Source organism: Hoplias malabaricus, chromosome 13 (assembly GCF_029633855.1).
Source record: "Hoplias malabaricus isolate fHopMal1 chromosome 13, fHopMal1.hap1, whole genome shotgun sequence".
Lineage (NCBI taxonomy): Eukaryota > Metazoa > Chordata > Actinopteri > Characiformes > Erythrinidae > Hoplias > Hoplias malabaricus.
Genome location: NC_089812.1, coordinates 34,518,829 through 34,533,656, shown reverse-complemented (window position 1 = coordinate 34,533,656; position 14,828 = coordinate 34,518,829). Strand labels below are relative to the sequence as shown.

General features: G+C 40.9%; 1 protein-coding gene across 2 annotated transcripts in view; it reads right to left on the bottom strand.

Annotated features, from left to right (window-relative positions):
• Positions 1 to 1,370: 1,370 nt before the first annotated feature.
• tbc1d16 (TBC1 domain family, member 16) overlaps positions 1,371 to 14,828 on the bottom strand; it is a 33,130-nt gene continuing 19,672 nt past the window's right edge. For both annotated transcript variants that reach the window (XM_066642156.1, XM_066642157.1), the window contains exons 6-12: positions 14,156 to 14,320; positions 13,218 to 13,366; positions 7,017 to 7,151; positions 6,703 to 6,889; positions 6,161 to 6,340; positions 4,493 to 4,639; positions 1,371 to 2,685 (exon numbers count right to left, since the gene is read on the bottom strand). In XM_066642156.1, the coding sequence (XP_066498253.1) occupies positions 2,425 to 2,685; positions 4,493 to 4,639; positions 6,161 to 6,340; positions 6,703 to 6,889; positions 7,017 to 7,151; positions 13,218 to 13,366; positions 14,156 to 14,320 (1,224 nt within the window). In that variant the 3' untranslated portion in view covers positions 1,371 to 2,424. The remainder of the gene's footprint in view (positions 2,686 to 4,492; positions 4,640 to 6,160; positions 6,341 to 6,702; positions 6,890 to 7,016; positions 7,152 to 13,217; positions 13,367 to 14,155; positions 14,321 to 14,828) is intronic.

Here is a 14,828-nt window from a genome sequence, read left to right as displayed (position 1 = left end):
TTGTGTTGTAGCTCTGATGGCCACATATCTAGATGACATTTCACCACAGGCGTGCCAGGCTGGCAGTTAAAGTGGACCCGTGTAAGTGGGCATGTTTTAACTGTGTGTACGCATGCATGAAATTAAAGGGAATGTCCATCTAAAGGTTTACCTTAAAAACAAGAAGCTGTCAGGTTTAACCACAAACAGATGACCACACACCCATTCATCACCACTGCTGGCCAAACAATGCAGGTAAGCTCACAGCACATTAGAAGCATATCTGACTACCATTCCACTGTACGTGTCAGACCAGCAGGAAAAGTTGCATATCTGGCTTGACTTGATGGTTTTGATTAAGCATCTAGTCTGCAGTCAGCACTACAAACAAGATATGATAAGAATCAAGGCTTTAGGTTAAAGATGTGTAATGAAAAATAAATGTCATTTGTAGAACACTATCCTGAAGGTTAGAAGATAAACCTAAGACAAGAAACTTCTGATTACGCAATATGTCAAGCCTCTAGGGGACAGAACTGAAGTAAAACCCATAGGGTCACCCATTTCTGAAAAGAAACACATGGCTATGGCTCTAAAATAATGTGGAGCTGTTAGGAAGCCACTACTGAGAGTAGGAAGTAGACAAAATATCTGGCAAACAACTGTTCTCAAAACAGTGGGCTGCACATATGAGAATTCAAAATATTTGGTCACAGTTGGATTGTTGGAAGCAACACCTACGACTGAAATTTGGAGGTTTCTTTGTGTTCCGATGCTGAAATATCAATTAATTAATGGTCTTTTCAATGGAATCGTATTGTTGTGGTCTCAAGAAAACCTTTAGCTATGTTTATAACCTCATTGTAAAAGCAAGTATATGCTGAAAGTGATTCACTGAATGTATTCAATCCACATACGCTCCTGATTCAAATATGATATAGTGGGGTCACGATTGTTTCAAGTAAATTCAACGCATCTCCCTTTTCCCGAGTCATTTCTTTCTCCTACAGAGCTACTGTTTCAGACAGATTTGTGTATTGGTTTGTTATGACAGTGATTATATGTGCCCTCATTGCTCATCTTCCAATTACGCGAGCATCCTCTTGCAGCGCTCGCTGGATAGACGAGGAAGCCGGCTGCATGTCTAATGGTTAAGAAAAAAGGCTCTGTAATGCATGTCGTTTTCAGAGGCCGCATGTGGAGCGTCCCGCAGACTAATGCTACCTTTTAACGGCAATTTGCGGATAGCTGCTCTCCCGGCTGCTCTCAAACAGGCTCTGGGGAACCTTTAAGACACAGGGCATCTTCAGCTCGCTCTGTAAAGCCCACTCTCCCTCTCCCCTAACCTCACTATTCGTCTTCCAGACCAAAGCTTTCCAAACACTATCCAGCATCTCCCATTCATCTAACGGCTGGTCCCCAGATTAACTAATTATAGGCAAACTCCCACTTGGGTTTGGACTGGAACTCTTTACTCCCCTGTGGTGCTGAGAGGCATTATGAGGAGGATTAAGACCTTCTGCCATAATCATGACTTTAACACACACAGTGCAAATGGTAGGAACTGATAGTGCTGGAAATACTCTGTGGTATTGCTCCAGTTTCCCTTCACATATATATTCCAGTAATGATTGTTGTTGGATTTGTTAGTAATAGAGACCCATAAGACATTTTGTTTACACTGTATGTTCTTTGTTAGATAAAAAAATAAATCTCCAATATATATTACTTGATTAGAAGCAAATGACATGTGGCTCTATGCAGCCAACGGTTTCATTTTCTCTAGCCGTCCAATATATAAATGAGATCTGGCTTTAGGAATGACATCTCCCCAATGTGACGACTGACTGATGCAATGCACCAAGCAGCCATTTCCTTTGTGTTTCAGCTATAGTTTGATTGGACAATCCAAGCCCACTACTGATGGCAGAAGTATTTAAATTTAGCACTATATCTACTGTAAGGTTTGCTGTCTCTCTCACACATAAAACATGCATACTGTTCAATTAAATAGAAAACAAATAAGATAATATTAAAGTATCAATAAACTGGGTTTTCCAATAGGACCGTGTTTGTATGCGAGGCCTGTACTTGTGTGTTACTGACGGCATACGATAATCCAGTCCTTCTGTGCTTCCATATGGGTTGCCAGTCCCTTTCAGAAGCCTGAAATTTAATAAACGGAAGCCGAACACAGCGCTGATTGCCCGTTTCCCTTCACATTCAGCAAAGAGAAAGCAAAGCTTTCCTGTCAATTGCTGACAGGGCTTTTAAACATGTTTTTGGATTAGGCAGTGTTCCATGTCATCTAACATAGCAAATATCTTCTAGTAAGCTATTAAATATGCTTAGGACCGTGTCTCCCAGCATTCAACCCTGTACCTGACCAACGGTACCTCTGGAGCTGGGCCTTATTGGTAGTGTAGTCCTTCAGCCCGGCCGCAGTCAGGATTGCTTGCGGAAGTTGAAGATGTCCCGCGGTTTAGAGCTGCGCTTGCTCTCGTTGGGCAGGCTGGGGGAGGGTGGGGGTTGAGGGGTGGCCGTGCCTCCATAGGGGCAGCTCTGAGGGTCCGGGTGCTCTCCTGAACATTCTACAGCGGGTATGTAGCGGCTGTCCCACATACCTGGCCCACACAGCTTACACAGGTCATGTAGACTGCAGGGGATCCGGGGAAGCAGGCGGAATTGATAGAGGAGGCTTCGTGCCTGGCAGAACAACATTGATAGATGAGCAAAGAGGAATGAGTATTGTGTGAACAGGGCAGTGATCTAACAGATGGCTAAAGCAGAACTCTTCAGTTGCAAGGATGGTATATATAACAGAGGATAGAGGGCAGTAAATTAGCTTGATTTAATAACAGCACAACTTTATTAGTAACCTGCAGTCATTATACAATATTCACCTTCAGCAACGTCTAAATTGAACTGCAATTTAATTATGATAGGCCTACAGTAAATATACTAAACCAAATATAGGGAAAAAAAGAGGTGATACAAAGCTGAAAGAAGCAGTTTTAAATAAAGTTGCATGAATACAAATAGCCTTTTTTATATGATATACAACATTTAGGTTAAGCTTAGAAATATACACAATTCTAATGGGTTTCCACCAAAACACGTGACGTCAACCAGTGTCTCTTTTCTTACTGATGCCAATGACTGACAGACGCCGTGCCATGTGACGGCCATCCCACCCACACCCAGAGAATGAAGCCATTTGTGCTCTCTTAGGACCCCTGTCCTTGAATGATGGAAGCATCACTAGGGATTGAATCAGTAATCTCCAGATGACAATATTAGATCCCTGGGCCACCCGGGACCCCCAAGAAATGCGTCACATTTGGAGAGAGACTTTACAGATAAACATTTTTAAGACCGTTTCATAAAATACGGGATGAGTATTCACCCACCGACCAATCACAGCTCTATATTTACGTTCAAACCTGATTGGCTCATGATTCTTAAAGATGCAAAACACTGAAGAAACAAAGGGATCCAGATACAAACTACTGAATCAATAAAACTTGTTTACACCAATGAGCATGGCTCTGTGTTAACGTTAGAACATGTGACTGATTTGGTTATTCAATGCTAAAGATTTGCATTGTAAAGCAGAAAAGATCAATAGAAAAGCCTCCTTACATCAGTTTAATCGGCTGAAATCGCAACTCACTTACTACAGCAGAAATGTGCAGATTTACATTTGTGTGAAATAAATAAACTTTTAAAACGCTGTGCACACATTCTTTTGTATGTTTTTTGTTTATTTCTTCATCAAAACAGTTATAGAACTCAAGTATGTGAATACTAAACGTAAATTAACTCATTATTTCATGTGTAAGTACTTCCACATCAACATTATTAGCTGTAAATATTAGTGCTTTCAAAGATAACATGCTAATAACTAATCTTCCTAGTTTGACGCTATAAATCATCCGTAGTCCTGGCTGACAGCCCAGCTGCTTGTGTGCTGTACGCTGTTTGTTTTTAACGATAGCGTGTAGATCTCTTGTGGAAAGACAGCTGTTAAATGGCAAGTTCTTCTGATGTTTCTCAATAAATATATATGTACTAACAACATGCTGCTGTTTAAATGGAAGCGTTTTCTTAGAGTAAGATTTGAGCAACTAGGACAATTTCTGTCAATCATGAGGTACACAATACACAACGTTATTATTTATACATAAGCATGCTGTCAATCAAGATTCAAGTGCTTGAGTGATCAAGTTTACAGTGGGTCTGGAGCCTACCCGGAATCTTTGGTTCTTACACACCTACCACCATGTGTTTATGGGAGGACATCCAAGCACCTGGAGGAAACCCATGTAGACACGGAAAACACACCAAACCCCTCACAGAGAGTCGTGGATTGTAAATTGTGCACAAAATGACCGTAATGACAGTAATAACCCTGGATTTTAACCGCCCAACAGGAAATCCTGCCAGTTAACAAAGGAGTCACAGAGCTGTATGAAAAAGTGTGTGTGTGTGTTTGTGTGTGTTTTTACTATACCTTCCTCAGCACCAGTTCTCCATTCATGTGCATGGAGAGGTTGCTAAAATGCAGCAGCATCTGATCGGTTGCTAACTGCTGTTCCGTCACGTCATCGCCGTACAGCATGATGATGGCCACACACAGAAACAGGTGGAAGTAGTCTGTCTGTCTCACACACACACACACACTCAAACATTTACCAATCAATAATAAACACCTCGATTCTCAACAGCCAATCAGTGAGCAGCTACAAACACAGACAGTCACCTCAAACTAGGAAAAGCTGCTGAGTAAATAGACATTCAGGAGGAGGCTAAGTGCTCTCCGGGGTCACCTGATTATTACTACATCGATATATGCTAATGGCAGTGTGTGTTAGCTTTGCAATTAGCATTTAATCTTCATTAGAGTTTCAGCCAAGACAACTGTTAAAGTAAGACTGATGCACCAACCTGCTGATGCTAGGCTACTTTAGCCGTGTGTGTTTAAACACAGGACGCTAGGTGCACAAACAAGCAGAGGGACAGCGCCAAATGGACCTGAAATCCTCAATCGATTTACTACAGCTAAAGCTAACTGAGGAGACGTTGTGTAGCTCCACTCTCTTATCTTCTACTTTATGAAGTGCTGGGTTTTAAAGACACTGTTAAATAACGAAGCTGGCAACAAGCTCAAGATCAAACAGAAGTAAGTTTCACTGCAAATTCTCACGCGTATCAACAGTGCTCTTTTCATGACAAAACATTCTTTCCTCACGTGTTCATACCTTGTGTATCTGACCATGATGACTGCTGTGAATGATATATCTTTTTTCTGCCTGCATAAGGAAGTGTTCTGTGCTTGTCCGTGTACACAGCTCACAAAGTGCTCATTTATGCTTGTACAGCAGTCAAATTTGGCCTGAAACCAAATCCAAATGCTTAGATCACTGGGCCCTGAGTCTTTAATCCCAATAGAATTACTGTTAAAATACACAATGCTAGTTCAAATAAAACTAAAATACAAAACAGCAGTGTTTCTGTAAACAGTGTCAGCAATACAACTGTATATCCGCTCATCATCTTCTTCTTCTGCTTATTATCATCTGACCACTCACCCAATGAGCCTTTCCAGTAGTTAATAATACTCATCATTTACATGGAAACTAGATTAGAGGAAGTAAGAAAAAAAAAATCCAGTGTACAGAGGGAAGTACAGTTTTTAAGCACCGCACCCATGTTGTCATTACAGTTAGATGTTGAATTTCATCAAATGAGTCTGCTTTTACTTTACGTTGACCTCAAAGAGTCACTTGACTGTCCATTACAAAGACTGAATTTACAGTTTCATATTTACAGCATGTCTTTTTCTGACCTAGGAAAATAACAACCAGGTACTGAGCTCAGGTCTGACAGACTTACAGCCTCAAATATATGAATGTGATTCATTTTTTAACCACTCCATCTCCACACAAGATGCGCTATACACTCAGGGATAGGTCTCCTCCTTCTCTATTTACTACATGACTGGATTGTATAAAGCATAATAGACAAACTAAATAATATCACATTACCTCAGAATGAAATGGAAACTTCATAACTAGGGGGCACTATACTGGGGCACCTTTTATTTTGGCTTTATTGAAAAATGTATTGAACTGAGACTTTGTAGTCAATGACTACATCATAAATAATCTCAGCTCTGTACCTGGTAGTGAGCCCAGCAGGCCTCCCACATTCGCAGAGCCTCAGTGTCAGGGAATTCTCGCTTAAAACAGAGCAGAACCCAGCGGTGACAGAACAGCAGCTGCAGACCGTCCTCCCCCAAACGCATCAAATGTTGGTGGAACTTTGGCAACATCAGCCTCAAGAGCTCCCTCAGATACATCTAGAGAGAGAGAGAGAGGTTGTACATTTTATGACATAGCCTCAAATCCTTGGGTTCCATTCTCTAGTTTTACATAAGTTTTAAGAAGTTTTACAACCAAAACACTGCAAAAATCCCAGTTCTGAGTCATGAGAATACCAGTTAAAGGTCTAATCCACTAAAGCCACTGGGTTCAAAGAATGGTCCATGGTTAAATCTGATCTCCTCCTCATCCCAAAGCCAACTGTCCACGATTGGCTTCTTTAGGTTTTGCCATGAAGCTTAAAACAGTACTGAGTTCTAAATGTCTCTACACAGATCTATCTAAAATAATCCCTCATAAAAGTTTCAGCGAGTTACTGAGTGAGAGCTGTAGGTCTCACCAGCTGTCTCTCCATGTCCTCGTCTCTGGGGGAGCTGATGAAGATTGTGTTCTCCATCAAGCCCACAAAGCACCAGAACGTGTCGCTTTCATCCTGGACCTCTGTCAGCAGAGGAGCCACCAGGTCAGACATACCCTGACAGTAGCCCATCTCTGGATTAAACACTGCATAATTCAACAAGATTCGCCTGGAGGGAAAGAGAGAAATCTTTCACATCATCTACACTACCATTCAAAGGTTATTACGTGCTGGAGAGATAAGGCAAAAACGTTCTGTGATGTAATGGAAGGTGGCAGAAGGAAAAGAGAAAAGACCTCATGATCTCCACATTGGGGTTGTTCTCTCCTCTGAAGAACATGTTGCTCCGGTCGGTCCTCACCACGTCCTTATCTACTGTAAACTGCACCTTCCTCCAGAACTCACTGTGCTCTTCGGGACTCATAGACAACCTGAGGGGGGGGGGGGGTGAGACTTATAATTAATGCCTAAAAATATTTACTCTACTACAACACATACCGAATATCTGAACAGAGGAATGTAACATTAAAAGAGAAGCTGATCTCTTTAAACTCATTAAATCTAGGCCAGTGCTGTGGGAATCTCAGTCTATGAATATTAAAGAGGTTTAAAATAGTTACTCTGATAAAGAGCTCGTGTAAATTAAAAAAATATGTATCTCTTTAAAAATGTTTGCTGTGGTGCGTAAACATTGTTCCATTTTGTTAAAAAAATAAAAGCCTCATATGGAAACAAAGATGGAAAACCTGTTTTAACACTGTTCTTTGTGATGTAGCTCTGCTCATTCACACTGAAGTTATAAGGAGTGTTTCAGCTTTGGCAGCTTTTCAAGTGCATCACTGTATACCTTTTTAATTTTATTTTAAAATAAAGGTTTAAGAGAATGTACTAGCACGGGGTGGCACGGTGGTGCAGCAGGTTAGTGTTGCAGTCACACAGCTCCAGGGGCCTGGAGGTTGTGGGTTCGATTCCCGCTCCGGGTGACTGTCTGTGAGGAGTGTGGTGTGTTCTCTCTGTGTCTGCGTGGGTTTCCTCCGGGTGACTGTCTGTGAGGAGTGTGGTGTGTTCTCTCTGTGTCTGCGTGGGTTTCCTCTGGGTGACTGTCTGTGAGGAGTGTGGTGTGTTCTTTCTGTGTCTGTGTGGGTTTCCTCCGGGTGCTCCGGTTTCCTCCCACAGTCCAAAAACACACGTTGGTAGGTGGATTGGCGACTCAAAAGTGTCCGTAGGTGTGAGTGTGTGAGTGAATGTGTGTGTGTGTCTGTGTTGCCCTGTGAAGGACTGGCGCCCTCTCCAGGGTGTGTTCCAGGTAGGCTCTGGACCCACCGCGACCCTGAACTGGATAAGGGTTACAGATAATGAATGATGTATTACCAAAATAGTAATTTTACAACTTTCAATGGAAGTCTACATAAAAAGATTTATTTCCAAGTGATTCTGAGGCATTTCTATTGGTCCGTTCATCATGAAATTTTCACAAAAAATGTGAAGAACAGCTTCTTTGTTGAAAAGATGCAGTAAACTTAAAGTGGCCAAAAAAATTTTATTACTATTTAGAAATCGTACTCATATTTTTGACAGAAAGATTCAAAATGCAAAACAATTCTAAAATATTGTAGTCTATAAAAACACAAATAAATGTATTTTTTAAAGAAAAAGCCTAAGTCATGGTTGGGTGTGATGCCTGTTGTTAAAATACTGTGTGTAACGCTGCTCTCGGCGAGTGGTACATTATCTTCCATCAAGTTCTTTGTGACACAAGGGATCAGTCTAAATCTGTTTGGTTCACTGTGATTCAGTAATTTATTAAAGTCACACAGGGACAAAAAGCAATCTCAGAGTTATGGTTTTAGGTTCAGGACGCGTTTGTGTTAAAGGCCTTAGACGCTCTTAAACCGAGCAGGTGGGATTTAATTAACACTGTTTGTTTTGCAAGAAGCAACACCAGACCTGACGCAACTTCACACAACTGTTTCAGAGCCTGTGTTTGTGCAAACTATTCCCCCGGCAGTGCCCCCGCCCTCTCTCCCTCCCTCCCTCTCTCCCTCCCTCTCTCGCTCTTTTCTGCTTTCCCCTCTGAGGATTTGGTTGCATGACTGAAAAACACTGATCAAAATGACACACGTCAGTGTTACTGTAGAGTATTTTAACCCACACGCCACCGAACCTGAGCTCGCCAACAGCTCCAACAGCGTCAGTGATTTTCACGATCAAGACACAACCGCATTGTCGCGGAAACCTTTATTGATCCGAATTAAAAGGCGTGACAGGACAAACTGTCCCAGAGGAGAAATGAATAGAACAGGGATTGCTGACATAAGCTAAATTCCAGGAATAGAGCTCTCCCAAATTTACATTCACCCAAAGCTCACGCCATGTTCCTCTTCTGACTCAGTCTCAGTCTCAGAATCAGATGCAGGATTTTAACTTAAAGAAAGGGTTCATTAGGGTTTTAAATCAGGTTTCTGACGCCAAACCTAAAAAAATGCTAAATAAAAGCTTAAATGGTGAAAGAAAAATACCTAATTAGCATTATATGTCAATACTGACGTAAGAGCTTTGTAAATAATGGGTGTTTGTGTGCGATATGGGAATAATAGACTTATAAAAATGATTTATAATCAATAAGTATCACTGTGTTTTCACTGTCTGAGATTGAACAGAGAATTCTACGAAGGTTTAATACAATTCTTAAAAAAACAGTGCAGTAATTTCAGTGATTTTGTTTGGCGCCGTGTGACACATTAAAGCCCTGTTCCAGTCCGTATTAGACATTTAACCCAATATACTCTACTCTCTTTGTACAGACATTTTCACACGATTATTTATAAGCACTGAAGACACAGTAACAATAACACAAATTACACATAAGGTCTAATAAAAGTAATTAATTGAAATGATATTAATGTGCATCATCTATACAAAGAAGCAGCCGTGCTGTGGCCTGGTGTTTTATAGCTAATGAGCGCTGGATCCAAGACATATTTGTGTTATCATTGAGATCAAGTACAGACAACTGTTCACAGTGGTAATAAATTAAACATTTACATTATTATTAATGTGTGTTGGAGTTATATGAAATTTTCTGTGTCCAAAAAAAAAAATGCAAAAGAAATAAAACCAATATATAAATGCGAATAATAGTTTTAACTGTCAAACAAAGTAACCAATTAAATTTATCTACTGCTCTGGTTAAGCACCTAGAGTTTTCCAAGCCCCCTGATTAGGCTTCACCTAGAACACAAAAGAGAACGCTGAATTAATGGGTTTGTACAGAAAATGTATTTGAATTAGGTTAATAACTGAATGCACAAAGAGTATTGTTAACCCTACAGTCCATACATGGAAACAGAGCACTAAACCAAGCCTGCTTTAAAATAGACCATAACTTAACAGTTTTAAAACACTCTGTCCATTCTCTAAGCCACACCTACTTAACTAGTTCACCTCGTAGATGTTAAGTCTGAGAGTGTTGCTCATCTGTCGCTGCACAGATTGTGTACGTCAGCCTTTACACCATCAAACTCCAACAGCACTGCCGTGTCTGATCCACTCGCACCAGCACAGCCCACAATAAGACACCACCACCGCGTCAGTGGTGCCAAATCATAACCACTTCTGTGGTCGTCCTGACCATAATTAGTGTGTTACAAATCCTGTTAGGAATCAAGTACGGAACTGACATCTCGATTTATTCTTAACCCAGTCTTAATTCCAGGAAACTCAACGTTCTGTTAGATGTTCTACCATTGTTTTAGATGCATTTCTAATCAGCTGGAAGAATGCAGTTACAGTGGTTCAGCATTGATTCAGTTTGATAGCATTACAGACTGATCAATAAGAGCATGGCGACACAGAGGTCACAGCCAATTCGTGAATAAACTGAGGTTTTCACTGTTAACTACACGACTACAGCTGGAGCAAACGTGAGTTTTAAAAAATAGTTTATAATACATAGGATATGGCTAAAATCTAATAAACAGAGTAAAAAAACAAATGAGCTCTAGAAACGATCAAAGCCAACACACGTTCTGCGTTTGTAATGCTGTCCCATCGATGGGCAGACAATGCCCTAATCAGTTATGACACGCTCATTTCCTCAGGGACGCATTAATTCACACCGTGCTCGTATCCGCACACATGTTTATTGATTGGTAGTGGCTTGCTTCTCACTGTCTGTGCTGGAGGGTCCACTGAGGTTCGCGGTGGGTGTTAAGGCGGACTGTGATTCTTTAATGCGCCTCCTTAACACACACACACACACACACACACACAGTAATGACTGATCAAAGCGCTGTCAAATGGCTGCAAGGCCGACAAGGGCTGTGTGTTCCACCAGCAGCACTTCATGCACTAATAATAGAAGCAGGCAGCTCACAGGAGTAATTCACCAGAAAACTACCAGGGATTCACAAGAACTGACTTTCTGGATTTTGAAATTGTTACAAAATTACCCGCTCTATCACCTTACGTTAGGTAAAGTTGTAATGGTGTTGTGTAGTGCTGTGGAAAAAAAAGCTACTGCTTTCTACACAGACAACGAGGGGATTTTTTTTATAGAAACAGCCCTTTCTATAGCAATAAGAGTTCTTGGGAAAGGCTCTTAACTTCATCTGTAACAGACTAAGAACTCAAAGTTGCTCAGGTCTTGTTTTTCACATTTTTATTCCAACTTAAATTACTTCAGCACATTTCTGTAAGACTGTATGTAAATGTGCTGATGTGTGTGAGTCACCTCAAGGTTTTGTCACTGAAAAAAAAGGGAAAGAAGTCATAAGCAGAACCAGTTGAGGCATTTAAACCACGCAGTAATTATGTATACGTGTAATGACTTATGTAATGTAGTACGTGACTAATTATGGAATTATGTAACTTCCTTTAAAATTATGTAATAAAATGAAAACAATAAATAAATCTAATAAGGGTTTTACATTCGGTTTCAAAGTTAAAGACACTAAGCTAATGTAGAGGTTTTAAACTTGGTGATGTCCCAGTTTAGGTTTCTAACAGGATACACACTGAAGCTTTAGTTGGTCTTGGTAAGATGTGACTGGCAGCTTTATAGCGCAGGCCATATTTGGTTCAGAACAAAACAATCTGCGGTTGTGTTTGCAGGAAGTGTTTGGAATTATACGTCCTATAGAGGGCGCTGTTAAGCCTGTAAACAGAGCTGTGCATGGTCTCTCTACATTCACACTCTACAGGCATTTGTAGAGTTTTTTAAACCTTTGTTTAATAGACAAACAACAAACAATCAAATGAGTGCAACTTACAAATCCACAACTGTAATAGAATATGGTGTAATTACATTGAGTGAGATGAGCTCTCGTCCCTCGCTGCCGTTGTATTCTTAGCTGAACCTATGTGTGCTTTTAGGTCCTTTATTTGCTACACAAAACATAGGAATTTCTTTTTTAATTCATCTGAGAACTTACATTTACGTTTTGGCACAGCTGCTCGAGATGAGGGTGGGTACATGAGCTTTGCCTGACGTAAACAAGGACTACTGACGTACAGACTGACCAATTAAATGTTTACAGAGAAGGTTATCGACCAATAACGGTAGCGCTACACTCAGACCGTCCAATCAGAAGATTTTAGGCTACTTCACCACGCCCCCTTCTCTCTCAAGCGAACCAATCGGAGTAGGGGAGGGCGGGACTAGTTTGTGAACGAAACTTCTAGAAGTTCTATGTAAGCGCTAGAAAAACAAAATGCCGGACGTTTGTGAAATTCCGCCCGGACATTTTTTAAGTCTAAAAAAAAGAGGACATGTCCGGGTGAAAGAGGACGTCTGGTCACCCTGGGTAAACCAGCATCTGTTCTTTTAAATTCAGCCTGTGTGCCTCCGTTACAGACAGAGACCTGAGCTGCTTGGTGCTTGTTTGTTGAGGACTGGTAGAATCGAGTGTTGCTTAATGAATTGTTGTACACGGAATGAGGACAGAAGTGCAGAATATGTATCTGTACATACAGGCCCTAGACTCTGACAGGTTACACCTGTGTTCGTTCATGCACTAAAATCTGAGCTAAAATAATAGTTCGATTAGAACAGGACGGGTCTCCCTTGTGAGCCTTGGTTCCTCCCAAGATTTCTTCCTCCGGCCTTGAGGGAGTTTTTCCCCCTGCCACTGTCACTACTGACTTGCTCTTTTGGGGCTTTTTGATTTGCAGGCTGTTGTTTTGTTTGTTCTGTTTACTGGAATTCTGTAAAGCTGCCTTCTGACAATATCATTTTTAAAAAGTGCTAAACCAATAAAATTTGATTTGAGGGTACCTCCCCCTCCCATAAGGGGACCACCCCAGTGATGACTCACGCTTTGCACATTTTTGGGTTTTTTCAGTCTCTACCTACGTAGGAGACCTTTCTTCACCAATTTAATCAGTTGTGGCCAAAGAGGGAAAGAACAAAGCACTTGCACTGTGTAAAATAACACACGGGCTGGGAATGGGAAGCCCCCTTTAACAGCTTATCCTTAGTCAGTGCTACAGTGTCTCACCTCCTCTGCTGGATCTCCTGGTACTCGGTGCGTTTCTGCAGCCTCCAGGCCTCTCGCTCCTCTGAGGTGGAGTCGTAGCTGTAGTAGTGCAGCAGGAAAGGCCACACCTCGCCCCGTATTGACGGGTCAATGCCTCCGAAAAAGATCGCCTGAGAGAACAAAGAGTGTTCTGAAGGATGGTTCTGGAACTCGTATGCTGCAGATACAACAGACGTCTGAGGCGCTGAGGATTACAGTCTGATTTTCTTTAGTAGATTAAATCATTTACACTGTGACTGGAGGAAACCCATGCTTTCATACATACAGCCAATATTATTACAATTAAATAATGATGTTTACATATTAATAAAAACATATATAATGTACATTTATAAAGATATGTCCCAGAATAAGTGACAACTGAACCCTATTAAATCTTAACTGAGACTCATTTACCGCGCCAAAGGAAGAGGAAAACCAGTAAGTCACATGATAAACAGGAAACTGCAAAGACCTTTTCTAAGGGCATGGCTAACTGAAAATAAATTTCCTGTAGGGTACATCAGATTTAGTAACACATACTTCTTTTTATTGTGGGGCATAGCTTGAGTTAATAATGAAAGGTTAATAACCCAATAAAATGTGAGCAAACAATACAATTATATATTTCTAATGTTTAAAAAATATATTTACGTAATATATTACTTTTAAAAGATCAGTCAAAATCATGGGGGATAAACAGAGGGATTTACTTGCACCTGCTGCTCCTAAATGTCTTATTCGTTGGATGTTAGAGCATTACCGTAAGCACAGGTGCTCCTCACAGTAGCAAAGCTAACAAATCATGAGGAGTAACTACTACAAGCTTTTGCACATTTAGAGTATCAAGTATTAAAAGTAGAGGGCATTCTCATTATGAAATATTGCTCTATTCCGTGTCCTCCCTGAGAATGTCTGACCTTCCTGAGTTTGTACTCCTCCTCCACTTGGCCGTTGTGGTTAAGATGTCGGAGCCAAGAGCTGACGTCCAGTCTGCGGTACAGCCGTTCCTCAGGGTGGGTCTCGGTGGAGGGCAGCGTTGGTCTGCGGATAGAGAACTGCATACACGACTTCTCATCTGCCACCTAAACCACAAAGAAATATCTCAGTGAGGATTCAGCCCATCGCTCTCATTCACCAGATAGAAGATATACAGTCTAATAAACAGCACTAATAGAAATCTAATATGGCAATTGTGTGGGAGATCAGACATGAATGTGAATTTGTTGTATACTACAAAAGATAAAATACAATACAATGCCAGATTATCACTCTATGTTTTTCTCTATGTCAAAAGTGCATTAGGGAAGTCACATACTAATTTTGAATGACTTTGAATCACTCTAAATGTATTAAATGGAATTCTCTCAATCCAGAGAATGCAGTTTTACTGCTTCATAATACAATGCACATATATCAGCCAAAGGGCATTGTCTCTCTTTAGCTGATGCATGGCACTGGGTTATGGGTATTGACCCACTTCAATTCATCTTTGTAAATGAAGATTATACCAACTATGTGTGTAGAATCGAACTGAGTGCAGAAACTGAACATTTGCAGTTCTCTGGGGCCATAAGGACATCACATTTCCTC